The 24,145-nt window shown below is 42.4% G+C and overlaps 1 protein-coding gene across 2 annotated transcripts; it reads right to left on the bottom strand.

Annotated features, from left to right (window-relative positions):
- Nucleotides 1–4,457: 4,457 nt before the first annotated feature.
- On the bottom strand, nt 4,458–23,191 carry pglyrp5 (peptidoglycan recognition protein 5). 2 transcript variants are annotated; one of them, XM_052033598.1, is made up of 5 exons: nt 23,031–23,191; nt 19,314–19,367; nt 16,633–16,834; nt 13,844–13,962; nt 4,458–4,946 (listed from the first exon to the last, which is right to left on the bottom strand). In XM_052033598.1, exons 1-5 carry the CDS (start codon nt 23,035–23,037, stop codon nt 4,771–4,773), a joined length of 558 nt encoding a protein of 185 aa, XP_051889558.1. In that variant the 5' UTR covers nt 23,038–23,191; the 3' UTR covers nt 4,458–4,770. The 2 variants fall into 2 exon arrangements, with proteins under 2 accessions (XP_051889558.1, XP_051889568.1); XM_052033608.1 differs by lacking the exon at nt 19,314–19,367 and having other exon boundaries at nt 23,031–23,171.
- Between the last annotated feature and the right edge of the window lie 954 nt (nt 23,192–24,145).

The raw sequence follows: 24,145 nt of genomic DNA, 5'->3' as shown, positions 1-24,145 counted from the left end.
ATATGCTTTGTTGGGAATGGAGGTCAAAACTGCATATAATACTCCATGTGTGGTGTCACCTAGACCCTGTACAATTGTAGAAAGACATCTTTGCACCTGGACTCAAAACCCCTTGCTATGAAGGCCAATGTACCATTTGTCTTCTTAACTGCTAGTTGCACATTCATGTTTATATTCAATGACTAGTTGTACGAGGACACCAGATCCCATTGTATATCAACATTTCCCAATCTATCGCCATTTATATGACACTCTTCCTTTCTGTTTTGGCTATGCAAGCAGATAGCATCATGTTTATCTGCATTATACTGCATCTGCCATGCATTTGCCCACTCACTACACTTGTCTAATTTGCATTGAACCTCTTTGCATCCTCTTCTCAATTTACAATCCCAGCCAGTTTCATGTCATCAGCAAAGTTAGAAACATAACATTCAGTTCCCTCATCCAAGTCATCAACGTATATTGTAATAGCTGGGGTGCAAGCACTGATCCTCATGGTACCCCACTAGTCACTGCCTGTCATCCCAAAAAAGATCTACTTATTCCTAGCTCCTGTTTCCTGAACACCAACCAATTTCAATCCAAGCCAGTATACTCCCCTATCCCATGTGCTTTAATTTTGAACATAACCTCTTATGTGGGACTTTATCAAAGGCCTTCTGACAGTCCAAATACAGTCCATCCATTGGTTCTCCTTATCAACTCTTCAAATTTCTTTCAGTGTTCCATGTTGATTTGTATGGTCCTATTGATACTTTCAAAGCATCCTGTTACCTCATCCTTTATAATAGACTCTAGCAGTTTCCCTGCTACTGGTGTCAGGCTACAGGTCAGTAGTTCTTTTTTCTTCTCTTGTTCCTTTTTTAAATACTGAGGTTGCATTTACTATGATCCTGTCTACAGAAAGTATTCCATAATCTGTAGAACGTTGAGAGATAACAACCAAAATCTATCATTTCCCCAGCTACCTTTACGGCACTGTGGGATGCAGATTATCAAGCCCTGGGAATCAGTTTTCAGCCCCATTAACTTCTCTGACATTATTTTTTAAATAACATTTAATTTCCTTTAATGCTTCCTTTTCAGAAGACTTTTGGTTCCCTAGCATTCTAAGAAGTTGCCTCTGTCCTCTTCTGTGAAAACAGAACCAAAGTATTTGTTTAATTGCTCGGCAATTTCTTTGTTCCCTATTATAAATTCTCTTGTCTCTTAACGTAAGGGGCCTATGTTTGTCTTTGCTGCTTTGTTTTTCTTTTGACATACATGTAGAAGCTTTTGTAGTATGTTTATATGTTCATTTACTCTGGTACTCAATTTTTGCTCTCTTTGCTGAATTCCAAACTGCTCCCAATCCTCAGGCTTACTACACTTTCTGACAACTTTATATGATGCCTCTTTGGATCCAATATTATCCTTAACTTCTTTTGTTAACTATGGTAACAGCTGTCCATAAATATAGTGACAAAGAAGGAAACAACAATTCAATTCAAGTCAGGATGGTTTGTCTGCAGTTATTGATGTTACAGTGCCCATGTGTCGCTTGTCCTTCAAGCCAAAGGTTGCAGGTTTCTGAACTAATCTGATCTTCAGAATCAGAATCAGGTTTATCATCACTGACATATGTTGTGAAATTTGTGGTTTTGCAGCAGCATTACAGTGCAAGACATAAAAATTACTAAGTTACAAATACATAAATAAATAAATAGTGCAAAAGAGGAATTATGAGGTAGTGTTCATGGGTTCATGGACCGTTCAGAAATCTGATGGCGGAGGGGAAGAAGCTGTTCTTAAAACATTAAGTGTAGGTCTTCAAGCTCCTCTACCTCCTCCCCGATGGTAGTAACAAGAAGAGGGCATGTCCTGGATGGCGAGGGTCCTTAATGATAAATGCCACCTTCTTGAGGCACCGCCTCTTGAAGATGTCCTCAATGGTGGGGATGGTTGTGCCCATGATCTTGGAGTAGTCTAGACAAATAACTGCAATGCATTTTATTAATAGTACATACTGCAGTCACCAGATGACAGTGGTGGGGAGAATGAATGTTTAGTATGGTGGATGGGGTGCTGGTGAAGTGGGATCTCTTGTCCTGGATGGTGTAAAATGTTTTGGAAATTGTCGGAGCTGTGCTCATCCAGACAAATGGAAATTATTCCAGCGCACTCCTGACTTGTGCCTTGTAGATGATGTAAATGCTTTGGGGCATCAGGAGGCCTTTGATTTTACAGCACTGTCAGAGACACGTCCCATGACGTTGATGACTGATTGGGTGGCAGAAAGCTTAACCATAGTTATCCTCCTTTTTGTGGATGAGACAAACCTGGGCAATTTTCCACATTGTCGGGTAGATGCCATTGTTGTAACTCTGCTGGAGAGCTTGGCAGGAGACATGGTTGTTCTCGAGCAGAAACCTTCAGTGGTTCAGCCAGAAGTAATGACTGGTCCCATTACTGTGTTGGGTGGTCTCAGCCATTTCTTGATACCATGTGGAGCAAAATGAATTGGCTGAAGACTGCCTTCTGTGATGACAGGGGTCTCAGGAGGAAGCAGAAATGGATCGTCCACTCAGCACTTCTGGCTAAACATGCTTATGAATGTTTCAGCCTTGTCTTAAGCACTCACGTGCTGAGCTCTGCCATCACTGATGGGGACGTTCTTAGACCTTTCTCCTGTTATCTGTTTAATTGTCCACTAGATGTGGTAGGACTGCAAGCTTTGATGCTGATTGAGGGATCACTTAGCTCTGTCTATTGCATTGCTAGCTTTGCAACTTAGTATGCACATAGCCCTATGTTGCAGTTTCACCAGGATGGCACCTCACTTTAAGATATGCTTGATTCTTTTGCACTCCTCACTGAATCAGGGTTGATTCCCTGGCTTGAAAGCAATGGTACAGTGAGGGAAATGCCAGACCATGGGGTTACAGATGGTAGTGTTGTGCATCTCTGCTGCTGGTGACGGATGGTCCACAACACCTCATGAATGCCCGGGTTCGAGCTGCCACATCTGTTCTCCATCCCTACACTCATCCATTACACTCCTGCCTTATCCCCTGAAAACGTGTGGGTGGGAAACAGTATCAGTGGGAGTGCTCAACATTGACTTTAGACCCCATGAAATCCCTTGACATCAGGACAAGCAAACCTCCTGACCGCTGTCCTCCTTCATCTGGTGAATCAGAGCAATCAGGGTTCCTCAGAGTGGTGACAACATTGTCTCCACAAGGACAGTCCGGAGCTCAGTCTCTGACTGGCTTTGGTGGGTTTGCTGGTTACAGTGCCGTTCTGCTGGGAAAGGACAAGTAGGTTCGAGAGGCAGGGATGCAGCTAGAGCGAGGAAACTGAGGGAGGGTGGCTTGCAAAGTGTCCTATCTTACCATATATCTCGGCACAACGTTTTGCCTGTAGTTGACCAAGGTGGTCTGTGTAGGGAGGATCCACTTAATCAGGGAGTTTCTAAAGCGCTCTTTCCACCTGCCACAGGATTAACTGCGACTCAACTAATCTAAAGATCGGATGTTTCTTTGTTTGGGATGATCAGAAACATTCTGGGTTTTTGTGATTTGTTTTTTCCCCAGGATGCAACAGGTGACATCCTCAACACCAAGTAACCTGCTGCACAGGTCTGCAACCTTTATCCCTCTTTCCTTATCCTGATGAAGAGTCTTGGACCTGAAACATTGACCTTGGTTTTCTTCCCACAGACCTGACCTGCTGAGTGTTTGCAGCATTATCTGTTTTTATTTCCAATGGTTTGTCATGTCAATAACACTGATCCCAAGCAGCAAGAAAAGTCTTCACTGGCAGACAGATTGAAAGTGAAGGCCAGGCAGGGTCCATAATGAGAGGAAGGTGAGGTTCATGTATCTGGTTGATGACCTCACATTAGAAGAAGAGTAAAGCCAACAAATACTGTCAGGGAGAGAAAGAATGACCTGTGATTTTTGTACAGGACAGGAGGTGATTAAAAGGCAACACTCAGGGAAATTAAAGAAATAGCTACTGAAAACCCAGAAGACTCAGCCCACACTGGGCAGCTGGGCTAGGGCACACCCTTCCTGTTACATCAATTATTGCTTGTGATTAAATTCCAAGGCAGAAACCACATATATATTTAAAAATGCTTTTTTAAACAAACTATGCCTTACTTTCTTCTGGTATACAAAGGCTATGAGTGAGGATGTTTTACATTGCACATAGAATGCCCACAGTATGAGGGATACTTCCAGACAAGCACCTGCAAGAAGTGTAGAAGTCATTGGAAGTAAATGTGGCTGCTGGTGCATGAATGGTGCGTAATTCACATCCAAATAGTGCTCACACAAGGTAATGACTTTAGGTATGTTTGAGTGTACATACCTTGATGAGTAATTTAAAATTATCTTTTTCCATTCAATATGCCCAGCAGATGGTGCTCATGTCACACTACATATCAACAGCAAGACAATCTGGCCTCATTTTGGATTTATATTTTCACTAATTTATTGTGATGATTTGATAGATTATATTGAAAATTACAGTTCCAAAGACATAGCCATCACATATCCATGTATTACTCGTAAAGGCAAAGAACCTCAGAATTACCACATACATTTAAAAAGCTATTTGGCGTAAGAATGATGCAGTATATTAAGCATGTAGGGCAGATACACCACAAAAATATGAATCATATTAATTTTCCACGTTACTTTACGTCAATCATGTAAAGACGTAAGATAAGCAAATGCGAGAATAGTATTTAAAGAAACAGCAATCAAATTATGAACAGCATTAGGACCAGTTTGGCCATTTCGTTATGATATTGTAGAGTGAATCTCCAGGACATTTGGTTTTTCCCAGCTGCCTGTGGCCCTTCAGCACATAGTTGGATGCCAGATAACCTTTCGAAGCTAAACATTGAATCAAATTCTGGGCAGCAGTTAGTGCCAACTTGTTTGGTGCATCCCCTAATGCAAACAGGGACATTAATTATAGAATAAGTGCATGGGAAGGAAGAGGCTGTTCAAATTAAATTCTCAAGTTCAAGTTAATTGTCATGGGCGTACATACCCAGAATATAAATGCCATGAAAATTGGCTTTTTGCAGCAGCAGCATGGTACATCGTAAACATAAATCACATAAACTTAAATTAACATAAGTAATACATAACTTACATGACACAATAAAAACAATAACAGAATATTAAAGTAAATAAACTAAATTATATCAATATTCTAATAAATTTAAATAAATTATATTGATATTAGAATAAATAAATTCTCATAAAAGTGTTGTGCTTAAAACCATTGCTAGTTCACACTAACTCAATGAGAAAGAAAATCAGGTTGCTTCTACAAGAGAAGTTTTAAAAAATCATAAACTAAGAACCCACCAGTTGTCAAGTTCAAGTTTATTATCATAGATATACATACACAGGGTATAAATGCCATGAGATGGTCCTTTTACAGACTAGTGATTAGGTTACTGCACACCTGCTTCCTACTGATAGAGCAGGTATGTCGTGCACACCAGCATTTGGTAACCCCAAATTGTGTATAGAGATTTGCATAAGCTGAGCTTTGCAACAGTTGATAGTGTGAAGGATTCAGCAGCAGATGGGCAGAAACAGAAAATGTTATGCGGGTGGAAGGTGATTTTTTTTAATGTCAGGGAGGATATGGATTCAAAAATTCAGCCTGTGGTCGTAGGAATGTGAGACTATAACCAGTCCAGCATAGCCTGAGATCATGACTGGGAAGAAAATGGAATTGTGGCAAGGGTATGGAACCAGTGGCAGGGGCCAAATACAACAGTCTCAGTCTGCCCCGTGTTTTATTGAAGAAAATTGCAGCTCATTCCAGACTGGATATTGGATGCAAAAAAATAACACAGAAGCAGTGGACTGCCTAGAAGAAAGGTTGCGGAGAGTTTGAATAGTGCATCCAGCGTACATGGAAAGGCTGGGTTTATTTCTGTGGGTGGCATCACTGAAGAAAGCAGCATGTTGATATGCAAAGTTTGGGGATCAAAGGAGGATATTCAAAGGTCCCTGGAGGAAAAAATGTGGCAGCAGGAAGACAAGCCTTCAGAATACTGGTGATGTCCTCTAGCTACATCAAGCAGCTAAGAATGAATCAAACTGAAAATAATCCCACTGACTCGGAGAAAGGCTTTGAAGAAGAATGACCCATAACAAAGACTGAAGAGAGGACAAGGAAGATGAAGTCAGATAATAAACTGAAACGCCCACATTTTCAAGTCACAAGCATAACTACGGTTAGTTGGAAGGGTGGAAAAAGATCCAACGTTTGGCGTATCAGGTGGCACATATTCTTGGTTTGGTTGGTGTTACGGATTAGGTTGCTATTTGGTGAATGTCCCTTTAAGACATAGTACTGTCGAGTGTGTGTGTGTGTGTGGCGTCATCACGACAACAGCAGGATAACAACGTGCTGACATTTAGTGCTCGGTGAGTCAGAAAGAGAGAGAGAGGGAGAGAGAGACTGACTGCTGGTCTCTGTATCGATGGATGAAGAACAATAACTGTGTCTGTCACGACAATCCACATGTGGATCTTTGGAGTAATCCAGTGGAGTCCACTTTGTCGTTAACCTGTAGAGGGAAACAGGTATTTGTGTGGATGACCACACCTCGAATGCCTTTCGAGCTGGCAGATACTTCGGAACAAAGCAGTGGAGATCATCAGTGACTGAGGTGTCGTATGGGTTCCATCGTGGAACATTTGGATTTCGTAATTTTTCTATTCTCTCTCTACATTTTCTCTTCAGTCAACGGTGGTTTTGCAAAAGCCTTTGCTCACGTTTCACCTTATGACTTGCTGAACTGAACTTTGAGAACTATTCCTGGACTTGAAGTTTGGGAACTTGCCGCACACCCACGTCGAATTTAGTTTTGGGGTTAATGTTTAATATCTAACATTTTTACTTTTCTTATTATCATAAGTAGTTATTAATAAAATAGTTTCTAACACTTATACATGACTCTGTGTGTTCCTCGTCCGGGATTGATCCCAAGATTAACGATGGTGGTCTGAAATTGAAATCATGACTGGTACGAGAGGCCTGGGTTCGAGCAAATTGGGGTCTATTGGACGACTGATTGTGGTCAGTCTGATAAAATTCTTTCTGATTGGTTTGTGTGTGTGGAAACCAGCAACAATGGATACATTTTTGAAAAAGCCAACCCCTGTGGTATTTCAAGGGATGAGGAAGCCTGATTTGTTGAACCTTGCTGCAGAGCTAAACCTTGAAGCAGTAACACGGTTTATGAAAAATGCAGATATTCAGAGATTGATAGCTGGCCATTATGTGGAGAAGAAGGTGTTTGGGGAGAATGTGTTAAAATAGTTTCCTGGGAATGAACTAGTGATTTCTGAGGCCCAGGTGCAACTAGCAAAGATAGAGGTTGAACGAGAACAAACTCGGCTGAAATTAGAGGCTGAGGCAGAACAAAGGAAACTAGAGTTGGAACAAATGCAGCTGAAGTTAGAGGCTGAGCTACAAATGAAGAAGATGGAGGCTAAGGAAAGGAAGAGACAGAGGCGGCATGAGTTAGCGATGAATTGAGGGAGTTCTGAATCTGATTCTGATTCTGATGATGGTTTTATAGCCAGTAGGGAGATTCGATTAGTCCCTCCTTTTGAGGAAGATCACGTTGATCAGTATTTCCAACATTTTGAAAAAGTTGCTGAGAGTTCAAAGTGGCCACGGGAAAGATGGGCTCTTATGTTACAGATTGTGATTAAAGGTAAAACTCAACAAGCTTATTCTGCCTTGTCTGTTAGGGAAGCAGCTGATTACACAAAGGTAAAACAAGCTGTGCTTAAGGCTATGAATTAGTACCTGAAGCTTACAGACAGAAATTTAGAGACCTGAAGAAGTCTGGAGACCAGACATACATGGAATTCGCCAATGGAAAGAGAATATGTTTTGAACGATGGTGCACATCTAAAAATATAGATGGGGATTTTGCCAGATTGAGAGAATTGATTTTAGTGGAGGACTTTAAAAAGTGTGTCCCAGTTGAAATAACAACATATCTAAATGAAAAGGAGGTGGAAACTTTGCAAGAAACTGCTAGGTTGACAGATGAGTATGCTTTAACCCATAAATCCAAATGGGGACAAACTAAGACCTTTCAAAAGAGCTATAAGGACAATCCAGGTAAACCAGAGATTAAATTGGGAAGTAATCAAAAGGGGAAGGATGAAAGGAAGCCAGTGCTGGAGAAACCTGCTGAGCGTACTTATTATTACTATAAGAAACCTGGTCATGTGATAGCTAATTTTTCCCTCTTGAAGAAAAGGAAAGAAAAGGAGGCCATGCCAAACACTTGTTTTCACGTAGTAAAACCCAAAAATCAAAAGGGTTTAGGACATGTTGTTAAAGATCAGTCCTTGCCAGAGGTAAAGGCTGAAAAGTTGGATGAGGTTAGGGAGGAATTCCGTTCTTATGTATCAGAGGGTTTTGTTTCACTGAATGTTGGGTCACCCCAAGTGCCAGTGAAAATCCTTAGAGATACTGGAGCTTCCCAATCTATCTTGCTGGACAGTGTTTTAAATTTTGGTGAAGAAACTGGTACTGGTGAGGTAAATCTAGTGCGAGGCATTACAGGTGACACTGTGTCTGTACCTTTGCACCAGTTAATTTTAAAGTCAAAGTTTGTAGAAGGACCTGTTGAGCTAGGGATACGACGTGTTTACCAGTGGAAGGAGTTTCTTTGTTCTTAGGGAATGACCTTGCCGGTGGAGAAATTGTCCCTGTGGTATGGTTAACAACCAAACCAAGTATTGATGAGTCCAAGAACGAATCAGATGTTTATCCATCCTGTGCAGTGACTTGAGCTAGGGCTGAAGAATTAGCTTAGGCCGATTGTCCTGTGCAGACTGATTTTGCTCCCTGTGACAACCCTAAACAGGATGCAAATTATGACGACTTGTCCGAGACTTTTCTGTCTTCACTGGAGGATCAAAATCCTTGTATTGGGCCTGAATATAAAGATTTGTCTCTATCCAGGAGAGAATTTATAGTGGAGCAGACTAAAGACCCTGAGCTTACTGAATTGAGAGAAAAAGCACTCTCAAGTGATGAGATTGAGAAGATGCCAATTGGATATTATGGCAAAAATTGAGTGTTAATGAGGAAATGGAGACCTCCTCATGTTCCTGCTAGTGAGGAATGGGAAATTATTCACCAGGTTGTGGTTCCTAAAGTTTATAGGAATGAGATTTTAAACCTGGCCCATAGTATGCCTTTAGGTGGTCATTTTGGTGTGAATAAAACTGTGAGGAAGATATTGAAACAATTCTTTTGGCCTGGTTTGAGGAAGGATGTGGTGATGTTTTGTAGAACTTGTCACACATGTCAGATGGTAGGTAAACCAAATCAAAATCCCCCTGTGGCTCCTTTTCAGCATGTTCCTGCTTTTGGTGAACCATTTTCGAAGGTAATTGTGGACCGTGTTGGCCCATTGCCAAAGTCTAAAGCTGGGAATCAGTATTTGTTAACCATCATGTGTGCCACTTCTAGATTTCCAGAGGCAAGACTGCTCAGAAATATTAAGACCAAGACTGTGTCAAAGGCTCTTTTAAAATTTTTTACTTTGGTTGGTTTGCCAAAAGAAATCCAATCTGATCAGGGGATTAATTTTATGTCAGGTTTATTTTAACAATTAGTCTATGAGCTGGGAGCAAAGCAGATTGTATCATCTGCATATCATCCAGAATCTCGGGGAGCTCTGGAGAGATTTCATCCTATTCTCAAAAATATGCTGAAGACTTATTGCTTTGAAAACACAAAGGATTGGGATGAAGGAGTTTGTTTGCTTTTGTTTGCAGTGAGGGAGTCAGTGCAGGAGTCCTTAGGGTTCAGTCCTTTTGAACTTGTGTTTGGACATCGGGTTAGAGGACCTTTAGAATTGTTAAGGGAAAAATGAGTTAATGAGGAGATGCACTTGAATTTGTTGGACTATGTTCAGAAATTTAAAACTTGGCTGGAGAGAGTCTGCCAACTGGTGAGAGAGAATTTGAAAACCAGCCAAACAAAAATGAAAGTAAATTTTGATAAACATGCTCTCCCAAGGTCATTTACGAAAGGAGAAAAGATATTAGTGTTTTTCCCTAGCCAAAACAACCCGCTGGAAGCTCGATTTAGTGGGCCCTATGTAATTGGGTCTAAATTAAATGATTTAAATTATGTAATTGAAACGCCTGATAGACGTAAGAAAAAACAACTCTGTCATGTAAACATGCTTAAACCTTATTACGAGAGAAGTTCAGTTGTGGCCATGGTGGATAACGTGGGTGTTGTTCCGAGGATATCTGAAGTTGAGACTGGGGAAGATCAATTTAGACCAAACATTGTGTCACCGAAACTGAGAAATCAAAACATCCTAGAGAACCTTGAAACAAAGTTGGACCATTTACAAATTACACAAAAACAACAGATGAGACAGTTAATTTTAAAATTTAAAAATTTGTTTCTGTATGTTCCAAAAAGAACATCCATAATTAATCATGACGTTGACGTTGGGGATGCAAAGCCAATCAAACAATACCCATATCGAATGAATGTGGAAAAGAGTAAACTTGTTGACCAAGGAATTGAATATATGTTAGAGAATGATATTATTAGATGTTCCACTTCAAATTGGAGTTCACCCTGTGTTATTGTGCCTAAGCCAGATGGGAGTGTTAGGTTTTGCACTGATTATAGAAAAGTGAATGCTGTAACTAAGTCAGATGGTTACCCTATCCCTAGGGTGGATGATTGCATAGACAGAGTGGGAAAGGCTAAATTTCTTACAAAGTTGACCTATTAAAAGGGTATTGGTGTGTTCCACTGACAGATAGAGGAAGGGAGATTTCAGCCTTTGTAACCCCTTCTGGATTGTATGAATACAATGTTTTGCCATTTAGAATGAAAAATGCTCTGGCAACATTTCAAAGAATGATTAATTCTGTAATTCATGGGTTAAAACATACAGATGCCTACATTGACAACTTAGTGACAGAGAATGATACGTGGGAAGATCACATCTCTGCGTTAGAAAGGTTGTTTGAAAGATTTTCCAAAGCCAACCTTACAGTTAACTTGGCTAAAAGTGAATTTGACCATGCCACTGTGACATATCTTGGTTATGTTGTAGGTCAAGGCAAGTTAGCTCCTGTGCAGGCAAAAGTTCAAGCAATATCTGAGTTCCCCATTCCAACAGGTACGAGGACCATTAGAAGATTTCTGGCAATGGTTGGATATTATCGCAAATTTTGTAAAAATTTTGTAAAAATTTTGCTGATATTGCTCTTCCCCTAACTAATCTTCTGAAGCAGGGAGTGAAGTTTGTTTGGACAGATCCTTGTCATGAAGCATTTGAGAAGCTGACAGCCATTTTATGCTACCATCCTGTGCTCAAATCACCTGACTTTGAAAAACCATTTTCATTAGCAGTAGGTGCCAGTGATGAAGCTGCAGGAGCTGTGTTGTTGCAGAAGGGTGACCGTGATGGTATTGACCATACTGTAGCTTACTTTTCAAATAAACTTAATGAGCATCAAAAGCATTATTCCACCACAGAAAAAGAATTACTGTCACTTGCTTTAGCTTTGCAGCATTTTGGTGTATATGTTTGCACTGCTCAGAAACCACTGACTGTGTATACAGATTGGTGTTTCTGAGCTGAGTCAAAAACAAGAACAGAAGACTGTTAAACTGGAGTTTAATTTTGCAAGAGTTTGATCTCATGATAACTCACATTAAAGGCAAAGATAACATAATTGCTGATTGCCTTTCCCGGTGTTAAATGGGAAAAATGTATCTTTACTAATCTGATTTTCTGTAACTGTGTAGAATGATAATTATAACACATTGTTTTACTAATAGTATGCGCAGTTAAAAACTTTGCTCTTGTAGATCAAATTTTTTTTTAGGGTGGAGGTGTTACGGATTAGGTTGCTATTTGGTGAATGTCCCTTTAAGACATAGTACAGTAGAGTGTGTGTGTCTGGCGTCATCACGACAACAGAAAGATAACAATGTGCCGACGTTTAGTGCTCAGTGAGTCAGAAAGAGAGAAAGAGAGAGAGAGAGAGACTGACTGCTGGTCTCTGTATCGATGGATGAAGAACAATAACTGTGTCTGTCACGACAATCCACATATGGATCTTTGGAGTAATCCAGTGGAGTCCACTTTGTCGTTAACCTGTAGAGGGAAACAGGTATTTGTGTGGATGACCACGCCTCGAATGCCTTTCGGGCTGGCAGATACTTCAGAACAAAGCAGTGGAGATCATCAGTGACTGAGGTGTCGTATGGGTTCCATCGTGGAACATTTAGACTTCGTAATTTCTCTATTCTCTCTCTACATTTTCTCTTCAGTCAACGGTGGTTTTGCAAAAGCCTTTGCTCACGTTTCATCTTATGGCTTGCTGAACTGAACTTTGAGAACTATTCCTTGACTTGGAGTTTGGGAATTTGCCACACACACACTTCGAATTTAGTTTTGGGGTTAATGTTTAATATCTAACATTTTTACTTTTCTTATTATCATAAGTAGTTATTAATAAAATAGTTTCTAACACTTATACATGACTCGGTGTGTTTCTTTTGTTGCTGGTATGTAACATGGGAAAGGGAGGACTCATTTTATGAGTAAGATGGAAACTAGTTGTTTTATCACTGGGGGGTCTCATTCACATAAACAAATCAATCAATGTTTTTTATGCTTATCTGGACCCTTGCCCTAAAAGGTTGGCTCTTCTGCTTTATCATGGCACAAATGGCGTGCTTGAAATGTCACAGAAGAGAATGATGGAATTGTAACAGCACGGGAGGAGACTGTGCTCCCCATGTCTAACCAATGATCTGGTACCTCAAATAAATGGTTATATCTGAACTTTACTAAACTTACTTCCTTTCTCAATGAGTAACCCTCCAGTGTTCAACCAGCACACTTTGAATTTATTTTATGTGCCCATTAGATGAAGAATTAAGCATATCTTTGATGCACCAGGACATTTAAAAAAGATAATAATATTCTTATATGAAAACAGAAAATGCTGGAAACACTCAGCAGACAAACAACAACTGTGGAAAAACAAGTAGTGTTAATTTTCAAGGTCAAAGAACCTTCATCAGAACCAGGAAAGTGAGAAAACAGGTTAGTTTTACTTTGCAGAGAAGATGGGGAAGGGATGGAAAGGGAGTATCTCTGATAGGGTGAGACCACGGTTACATCAGTGATACATATGTTTACAGAGCCGTCTGGTGAATAGATGAATGAGGAAAGATAGAGACAGATGCTGCCCGACTTGCTGAGTGTTTCCAGCATTTTCTGTTTTTTCTTCAAATCTCCAGCATATGCAGTTATAGAGTCACAGAGTTATACAGCACAGAAAAAGGCTCTTTAGAACAACTTGTCCATGCCAACCAAGTTGTCTACCTGAGCTAGTCCCATTTGCCTGCATTTGGCCCATATCCCTCTAAACCTTTCCTATCCACGAACCTGCCCAAATGTATTTTAAAGGTTGTAATTGAACTCACTTCTACCACTTCCTCTGACAGCTTGTTCCATATACCCAGCACCCTCTGTGTGAAAAACTTGTCCCTCGGGTCCTCTTTAAATCTTTCTCCAATACCTATGCCCTCTCATTTTAGATTCCCCTACCCTGGGGAAAAGGCTGTAGCCACCTATCTTATCTATACGCCTACTTCTTTGACTTTCAATTGATATTTTCACATTATCAGAAGTTTAATGTCATCAGAAGTATTACATATAATTTAGCAGCTTTATTACTCCAATTGGTATAAAACCAAATTTTGGTCAGAAAAGATAAATATATTTGCTCACTCATAAAGTTTCCCATGATGCTTATTCCAAGACTGTTCCAATTGTATCCATAGGTATGGGCTCCTTGCTTTGTCCATCCACGTCCTTCATAGATATTTCCATCTTCTCCTATGAGGAAGCTAAACATTAACATTAAAGTGATGCAGAATAGAAGTGGAAAAGGGATCTTAAAAAAAACTATATAAAGAACTATTAAAAATAGCAAAATATGGTAAGTAAAGAAGGATTTACTAGGAGTAAAAACAATGACCAAGGAGACAGAAAGGTTGCAAGGAATGTCCTTTTTGAAGGAAAATGTACCATGGGGATGTGGTCGATATTCAGGGATCTTATGCAGGATGTTAGGGATAAATATGTCCCGGTGAGGCAGAGAAAGAATGGCAGGGTGAAGGAACCGTGGGTGACGAGAGAGGTGGAACGACTTGTTAGGGAGAAGAAGGTAGCATACGTGGGGTATAAGCAGCAAGGTTCAGACAGGGCCCGTGAGGAATATAGAGTAGCGAGGAAGGAACTTAAGAAAGGGCTGAGGAGAGCTAGAAGGGGACATGAAAAGGCTTTGGCTAGTAGGGTTAAGGAAAATCCCAAGGCCTTTTTCAAGTACGTGAAGGGTAGGAGGATGGCTAGGGTGAAGGTAGGTCCGATTAAGGACAAAGGTGGGAGAATTTGCCTGGAGGCGGCGGAAGTGGGAGAAGTTCTGAGTGAGTACTTCTCTTCGGTATTCACCAGGGAGAGGGGTCTTGATGACGCGGAAGGGAGTGCTGGTAGGGGTAATGTTCTCGAGGCTGTTGATATCAAGAGAGAGGATGTGTTGAAGTTGTTAAATAATATTAAGACAGATAAATCTCCGGGGCCTGACGGGATTTTCCCCAGGCTGCTTCGAGAGGCTAGGGAGGAGATTGCTGAACCGCTGGTAAGGATCTTTGAGTCCTCGTTGTCTACGGGGGTGGTGCCGGAGGATTGGAGGATTGTGAATGTGGTCCCCTTGTTCAAAAAAGGTAATAGGGATAGGCCAGGGAATTATAGACCGGTGAGTCTCACGTCTGTGGTGGGTAAGCTGTTAGAAAGGATTCTAAGGGATAGGATTTATGAACACCTAGAGAATCATGGACTGATTAGGGACAGCCAGCATGGCTTTGTGAAGGGAAGATCTTGCCTCACAAGCCTGATAGAGTTCTTTGAGGAGGTGACCAGGAAGATTGATGAGGGCAGTGTGGTGGATGTGGTTTACATGGATTTTAGTAAGGCATTTGATAAGGTTCCTCATGGTAGGCTTCTTCAGAAGGTCAGAGGCCAAGGGATCCAAGGAAGCTTGGCTGTGTGGATTAGGAATTGGCTTGCATGTAGAAAGCAGAGGGTTGTGGTGGAAGGAGTGCCCTCGGATTGGAAGGCAGTGACTAGTGGTGTCCCGCAGGGATCGGTTCTGGGACCTCTACTTTTTGTGATATTTATAGATGACTTAGATGAGGGGGTGGAGGGCTGGGTTAGTAAGTTTGCGGACGACACTAAGATAGGCGGTGTTGTGGATAGTGTGGAGGGCTGTCGGAGCTTACAGAGGGATATTGATAGGATGCAGAGCTGGGCTGACAAGTGGCAGATGGAGTTCAATCCGGAGAAGTGTGAGGTGGTACACTTTGGAAGGACAAACTCCAGGGCAGAGTACAGGGTAAACGGCAAGGTACTTGGCAGTGTGGAGGAGCAGAGGGATCTGGGGGTTCATATTCACAGTTCATTGAAAGTTGCCTCACAGGTGGAAAGAGCAGTTAAGAAGGCCAATGGGATGTTGGCTTTCATAAGTCGCGGGATTGAGTTTAAGAGCCGCGAGGTGATGATGCAGCTTTACAAAACTCTAGTTAGGCCACATTTAGAGTACTGTGTTCAGTTCTGTTCGCCTCATTATAGGAAGGATGTGGAGGCATTGGAGAGGGTACAGAGGAGATTTACCAGGATGCTTCCTGGATTGGAGGGTATTGAATATGAGGAGAGGCTTAAGGTGCTAGGGCTTTATTCACTGGAAAGGAGGAGGATGAGAGGAGACATGATAGAGGTATATAAAATATTGAGAGGAATAGATAGAGTAGACAGTCAGCGCCTCCTTCCCAGGGCACCAATGCTCAAGACGAGAGGTCATGGCTTTAAGGTTATGGGTGGGAGGTTCAGGGGAGATGTCAGGGGGAGGTTTTTCACCCAAAGAGTGGTTGGTGCATGGAATGCACTGCCTGGGGTGGTGGTGGAGGCAGATACATTGAACAGGTTCAAGAGCTTGTTGGATAGGCATATGGAGGAACGTGAGATAGAGGGATATGCGGGAGGAAGGGGTTAGGTAGTGTGAGGGTGGTCTGATGGACGGCATGACACGGTGGGCCAAAGGGCCTGTTTTGTGCTGTATGGTTCTATGGTTCTATGGTTCAAGTCAAGTAAAGAAAAAAAACTGAGTTTGAATAAGAAAATCCAAATCTGATAATGGCATTCAATTCTTGTGTAGAGATAACAAAAGTGATAGGCAGGATAAAATAATTGCTATGACAACTGAAAAAAGAATAAATCAGAAATGCCAGGAGGAATTTGAAGTAAAACTAGAAAAATTATCTGGGCAGAGAGACTTTTTATATCAAATGAGGTGTGAGCTTTCTCTGCCCTTGCCCAAACACTTTGAACTGCCTCTCATCGCACTTGTAGGAGATAAGCCCTTCTGGATGGCAAAAGGCCACATTTCAAAGTGAAAGCAGAAAGAAGTGAGATGAAGCATTGAAAACTGCTGGGACGTAGAGCATTTCCTTACAGTGACCTACTTGTAGCCAATGTCGCACCATTTACGGGTGACCATGTGGTAATGTTGGATATTCTGTAGTTGCTTCTTACACGTCACCATACTAAAACAGCGCTTGCCTAGAGTATGGTGAATCACAGCATACTTTCGGGAGGGTGGGAGTGTTTTACTGCAAAGCGAAGCACGTTGTGACCATTCAGAACGACTTACAATGTGTGGGCAACCTATGAGAAATGTTAATGGACAGTTAAATGTCAGATTCATAGATTGACGCAGAGGCCATTTACACTATTGTGCCAGTGAAACCTTTCTCGAAAAAACTATATGTACTCTCACTCCTCAGGCACTTTCCCAAAGCTCTGCAATTTTACCCCTTCAATCATTTATCCAATTACTCTTGAAGGTTATTATGGAATCACTTCCATCATCCTCTCATGCAGTGCATTGCACATTACAATATTTCCCAGTTTCATCATAAGGCCCCAGACCTCTGCTCTTCACCCCCTTTAACATGGTAGCATTTGGCTCACATTGCCTCTCCTTATTCTTCCTACAAAATTCTTCACTTCACACTTCTCTAATGTTAAACATAATGTCATATCTAAGCTTTTATATTGCACCCTGTATAGCCAAGTACAGATAATTCCAAAGGAGCAAATGTTCTTTCTTCAGCCCCAGCAACTTCTCTCTGATCTGAAAAAAACAAATGTTTATCAGTATTTCCCGCATTAAAAACAGAAATGCATTTCAGGCAGCATCTAGAGAAAGAAAAACAGAGTTAACTTTTCAAGTCAAAGACTCTTTGTCAAAACTGGGAAAGAGAGAAACGAGTTGGTTTTAAGTTGCAGAGAGGGTGGGACAGGTATGGATAGGACAAAGGGAGTATGCCTGACAGGGTGAGATCAGGAAAGCCATGGAAGATAAGCTGTTGATAAAAATTATCTGGTTGATAAGGACAGTTAGTGAAAGAAAACCTGGCGCTATTGAAAAAGCCTTAGTGAGTATCTGGTTTATCTTTAACAGAGAGGATATTTTTTAGTGAGAAAAGTAAAGAGATCATCTGAGATTAGCCGGAAAGTCAAATGGTAAATCATAGGGTGGCAGGCACAGTGTTGCAGCTGGGAGGACTGCTATATCACAGTGCCAGAGACACAGGTCCAACTCTGACCTCAGGCACTGTCTGTGTGGAGTTTGCACATACTCTCTGTGAACACATGGGTTTCCTCTGGGTACTCAGGATTCCTTCCACATCCTAAAAACGTGCGGGTCACTAAGTTAATTTGCCACTGTAAATTGCCCCTAGTGAGTGGTAGGTGAGCGGTAGAATCTGAGGGCAGTTGATGGGATGTGGGGAAGATGAAACAGGATTAGTGTAGAATTAGTGGACAGCTTCTACCTCTCAAGGACAGCTTCTATCCCACTGTTATAAGACCATCCCAAGGACAGTTTCTATCCCATTGTTATAAGACTATTGAATGGTTCCCTAGTACGATAAAATAGACTCTTGACCTCACACTCTACCTTGTTATGACTTTACACTTTACTGTCTACCTGCACTGCACTTTCTCTGTACTGTAACACTTTATTCTGTACCCTGTTAATGTTTTTACCTTGTTCTACCTCAATGCACTGCGTAATGAATTGATCTGTATGGACGGTATGCAAGACAAGTTTTTCACTGTACCTCGGTACAAGTGACAGTAGTAAACCAATTTACCGATTTACTAATTTAGTGTAAAGTGGGATTAGTGCAGGATTAGTGTTGGCACTATCCCATTGGACTGAAAGACCTGTTTCCATGATGAACCTCTCTCCGACTGTAAGGACTGATGCAGGGTTTCGACCCAAAACATTGACAATTCCTTTCTCCCCACAGATGCTGCTCGACCCGCTGATTTCCTCCAGCAGATTTCGTGTTGTTCCAAAATATCAGTTCTGCAGTTTATGATGAGATCCAAAACAGAGCTAAGTGAAGAGTTTTCATTTTTATTATATTTTGTTGAATGTAACAATCATGAAATCCAATAGGATCGCATTAATAGTGTGCCTTTATTTTATGAATTATATAACAGGGTCCTTCTCACAACTTGTTGAAAAATGATAATGACCTCTCCCTTTACAGTCTCTGACTTCAATGAACAGGAAGTATGTTTGTCTCCACATTTTAGGTGCTCCCTTCAACAGTTTGCCCTAATCAGAGAGCCCTAATAAAAATGAGGGGTTTTCTTCTGACTGCCCAAAGTCTTTCTGGCACCTACAAGGCACAAGTCAGGAATCTGGCTGGGTGAAGCTGAATGTCATCCTGTACTAATGAATGATTGGTGTTTCATTCATTCCCACCACCACTGGCACAATGCATCTGCTAAGGTGCATTTGAAAATACTTCTCCAATATCACCTGCCTCTGCTGTCCAGAACACTGCATCCTCAGTCTCCCCTCCAAGTCACAAACCACCCTGATATGAAAATACATCAGGATCAAAATCTTAGAACTCCCCACCTAACAGGAGTACCTTCACCACATGGACTGCAGAGATTCATGAAAATGGTTCACCACTGGTTCTCAAGGGCAAATAGGAATGAATCATAAATGCTGCACTTGCCAGCATTGCCCATATCTAGTGAACAAATAAAAATGTCATAGTAAATAGGCATTACAGGTTCGTTTCACTACAACTATGATTGGTGCACCTGATTTCCTTACCTTGGACTGCCAATAGCATTCCAGAAAATGCAAGGAGGACTTCCATTCTTAAAGCTAAAAAGGTGGAAACAAGAGTAAGATGCATGGTTTTAGGTACTGTCAGTCCGACCAGCATTCAGATTCATTGAATACTCAACTTGAGACAGAAGCTTTGGAGATAACATAAAGGGAGTATTATATTGCCAAGGACATGAGAGTGGCTAACTCATAGAAACAGTGAGTTAGGATAAATGGGTCATTTTCGGATTGGCAATCAGTAACCAGTAGGGTGTCACAGGGATCAGTGCCGGGTCCTCAGCCATTTATAGTCTATGCTAATAACTTGGATAAAGGAAACAAATGTACTATACCCAGATTTGCTGATGATACAAAAATACATCAGTTAGCAAGTTTTGAGGAGGACACAAAGAGTCTGCAAAAGGATACTGATAGATTAGGTGACCAGGCTAGAAGTTGGAAGATTATCCACTTCAGCTCAAAATGTTACAGCACATTGGGATCTGGGAGATCCCAGTACACGAAACACAAAACATACAGATGCAGAAATTGATTAGAAAATATTGGTCTTTATTGCACAGGATGTGGAGCATAGAAGTAGTTAATTCTTGATGCGACTTTGCTGATGAGACGGTACCTGGAGTACTGTGAACAGCTTTGGTCTCCATACTTAAAAATGGATATACTTGCATTGCAGGCAATGCTGAGAAGGTTCACCAGGTTGGTCCCTGGGATGATGGAGTTGACATATGAAGAAAGGTTAAGCAGGTAGGGCCTTGCTGAGTTTAGAAGAATGAGGTGATCTTATTGAAACATAGAATATACTGAGAGGTTTCAGGATATGTGCTGTGAGAATGATTCTCCTAGTGGGAGTACCTCGAACTGAGGCATGCTTTCAGAATAAGGGTTCACACAGTTAAGACAAAGATGAGGTGAAATTTCTGCTCTTAGTGTGTCATGGCCCTTTGGAATTTTCTACGTCAAAGGACTATGGAGGCAGAGTCATTGAATATAATCAAGACTGAGGTGGACGGACATTTAAACTACAAGGGAGTCAAGGAGTATAGAGAGAGAGTGAGAAAATGGTGCTGAGGCCATGATCTTATTGATGAGCCACTCCACTAGCTGCTTCTTAAGTTCATATGTTCCTATTACAAAAAAAAATCCAAATAAATGTTGGCCTGATGGTCACATCCCTCTTTTCCAATTCTGATGGAAGCTCATTTCCCTAAAAATATAATGTTGTTTTTCTCTTTCCACTGTTGCTGCCTGACTTGTTGAATGTCTGCAGCATTTTCTGTTTTTATTTCAGACTTCCAGCATCTGCAGGTTGTTTTTTTATATATAATTTCAATTACTGCAATTAGCTATAGGTCAATGTGCCCTGAAGTTACAGCAGTTGTTTTACGTACAGTACATTCTGCTCCAACTCCACCAACAAGTTTGCAGGTGATAGCTCTGTAGTGGGCCGAATCTCAAATAATGATGAGTTGGAGTGCAGGAAGGAGAAAGAGAGCCTAGTGACATGGTGTCATGACAACCACCTTTCCCTCAATGTCAGCAAAATAAAAGAGCTGGTCATAGCCTTCCCGAAGGGTGCAATGCACACACTCCTGCTTACATCAACAGTGCTGAGGTCAAGAAGCTTGAGAGCTTCAAGTTCCCAGAAGTGAACATCACCAATAACCTGTCCTGGTCCAACCATGTAGATGCCATGGCAAAGAAAGCTCACCAGTGCCTCTACTTCCTCAGGAGGCATACTTCCTATCTGGATGCATCATGGCTTGGTATGGCAACTGCTCTGTTCGAAACCGCAAGAAACTGCAGAGAGTTGTGGACACAGCTCAGCACATGACAGAAACCAACCAACCCTCCATGGACTCTGTCTACACTTCTTCCTGCCTCAATAAAGCAACCAATATAATCAAAGACCCCACCCACCCCTGACAGTCTCTAATCTACCCCCTCCCATCGGGCAGAAGATACAAAAGCCTGAAAGCATACACCACCAGGCTCAAGGACAGCTTCTGTCCCACTGTTATAAGACCATTGACCGGTTCCCTCGTATGATAAGATGGACTCCTGACCTCACAATCTACCTCGTTATGGCCTTGCACTTCATTGTCCGCCTGCACTGCACTTTCTCTGTAACCGTCACACTTTATTCTGCACTCTGTTATTGTTTTCCCTTGTACTACCTCAATGCACTGATGTAATGAAATGATCTGTATGGATGGCATGCAAAACAACCGGTTTTGTTTACTGTTCATTGGTACATATGACCCTAGTAAACTAACTTATCAATTTACATTTAATACAACTTTGTATCAGAACAGTGACAAAGACAGATAGTAGAGTTCTAGTCACTGAACCTTAAACCAAACAGGGCAGGGCCACGTGTGGAATGAGGCTGGAAGTGCCTTGAGAATTAACATTCAAATGAGATAATAACAGCTCCTACAAGCACAGTGCTGCAATGCAATTGTTCAATTCCAGCATTATATTTGGCAACACTTCCTTTTTTTCGTCAGGTTAGCCAATACATAATGAGTATTGAAGAAATCGGATCTAGCTGAAATGGGGAATATAATGTGAGGATATTTCCCCTTGGTAGCGGGATGGAGAACTAGGCGTACTTTCGGGATAAAGGGTCACCCGTGTAGGATTAAAATGGGGAGGAACACACAAAGCGCTGGAGAAACTCAATGGGTCGGGCAGCATCTGCGGAGGGAAAAGGACAGTGGACATTCCCGGTCGAGACCTGACCCGCTGAGTCCCTACAGCACGTTGTGCGTTGCTCCAGATTCCAGCATCCGCATTCTCTTGTGCTTCTCTTTAAGACGGGGAGGAATTGGTTCGCTTGGAGAGTTGTGAATCCTTGGAGCGCTGTGGGCGCTGAGTACATTCACGGTTTGCATGTTTGGACCACAAAAGGCTGTGGGGAACTGGCGGGAAAGGTGCCACCGATCACATCAGCGGGGCAGCTTCAAGAGATCTGCTGACCATTGTCCGCACCCAGTGAGCCGGGGAATCCACTCTCTCGGTCATTGAGTAAATTCTAATACTGGCCTACACCAACCACACCTAGGGTGGATTGGTGACATTTTTGCTCGCCGAAGGAGTGACTATACCCGTGCAATGGGAGGTGCGGAACCCTGATCTCTGCCGGCGTCCGACCTGAATTTCTCCTTCTCTCAGCACCTAAAGTGCGACTGCTGTTTTCTCTGAGTCTATGTTTGGGTTGAATCTCCCGCCCTCGTATGTGTCAAAAATTAGTAAACAGATCGTACTCGGGGCTCGCTTCCAAAGCGGTCTCACAACGTTGAGATGATATCCCAGACTGCTGGGGATAAGGCCGGTCTGAGTCGCTGTGTATCTTTCCACAACCAAAGTAGACTTTAAGCAACAAGAGCCGCGATTTGCTCGTCGGGTTGGGGAGGTGCCGCAGTGAGCATATTACACGGGGACGATATCACTTTCAACATAACAGGGTCTCCTGAGCTGCGTTACACCGGCGAGTGGGGGTGGCGGGTGAGGGGTGCGGAGCGGCAGTGAGATCCCGGGGCTGGGGACGGGGAAACAGGGAGAGCTGTGAGGGCGGTGCGGACGGGCCGGCGATGTTACAGAGAATGTCGCTGGGGGGGGGGGGGGGGGCTTTAAACGGGACCACCCTGAGGCCGCGGTGTTCATTCTAAAGTGCAGTAGTCTGGCTTTACTGACCTTTCATCTTGAAGTCAAACCCAGTTCCAATCTCTCCGCGGCCGCTGCGAGTCGTGTGGACCGTGCCTGGTACCTCCCAGTGTGGCCGAGCGCTCTCAGAGCTGCCGCTAGTTGCCACGGCACTTGGCCAATGACATTGAGAAAGGATGTGGGTGGAGAGTGGTGCAAAGGAATGGGAACCAATTCTGTAAGGTGCCGCCCCGGGGGCATTGACACGGTTCACAGCCCCATTTGCTTAAACACCCAGCCTATCTTGCTATGTTTGCTGTTTATCTCTTCACTATTTTTTTCCCAAATCTGGAAGTATTGATAAGGTAATGCAGGCACTACGACCTTGGTGTATTGGTATTGGTTTATTATTGTCGCTTGTACCGAGGTACAGTGAAAAACATATCTTGCATACCGTTCGTACAGATCAATTCATGACACCGTGCATTGAGGTAGCACAGGGTAAAAACAATAAGAGTACGGAGTGAAGTGTCACAGCTACAGGGAAGTGCATGCAGGTGGAGCCGCCGACCCCGATCACATGAGAAACTCAGCCAACATGGGTCGAGAGAGAGCATCATTATGGATCAGTACCTGTGATGCTGTGGCCATTACAGAGGCTTGGTTGAGTGAAGGGCAGCGCTGGATGCTTAATGTTCCGGGGTTTCCATGGTTTAGAAAAGATAGAGGGGGATGTAAAAGGGGGGGGGGGAGTTTTGCACGTCCCGCCGTTTGACTCGTCGTTCCCCCCTTCAAAACAGTAACTCAGATGTCAACACTTGCTACTTCAATACTTCAAAAAGAAAGCCCAAATATACAATAAACAGACGGTTAGGGACCATCTGAGTTCTGTGTGTTACACAAGAAACCGCAGATGCTGGAATCTGGAGCAACCATCTGCTGGAGGAATGGCGAGATTTCCTTTCCTCCCACAGATGCTGCTCGACCCGCTGAATCCCTCCAGCAGATTGTTTGTTGCTCTGAACTCTGTGTGTGTTTGCTCTATCAGGAGTCCTGTTGCTGTCTTTTAACGGCTTCTCCCACTTTGTCCAGCCGGCTTCACCTTATTGTGAACATCGAGCGCCTTCGCTCAGCGAAGCTCGTTTCCAAAAGTACCGCAGCTGAGA

The sequence above is a fragment of the Pristis pectinata genome, chromosome 2 (genome assembly GCF_009764475.1).
Source record: "Pristis pectinata isolate sPriPec2 chromosome 2, sPriPec2.1.pri, whole genome shotgun sequence".
Classification (NCBI taxonomy): Eukaryota; Metazoa; Chordata; class Chondrichthyes; order Rhinopristiformes; family Pristidae; genus Pristis; species Pristis pectinata.
The sequence above is the reverse complement of the archived record's forward strand: the minus strand, read 5'-3'. Positions and strand labels throughout refer to the sequence as shown.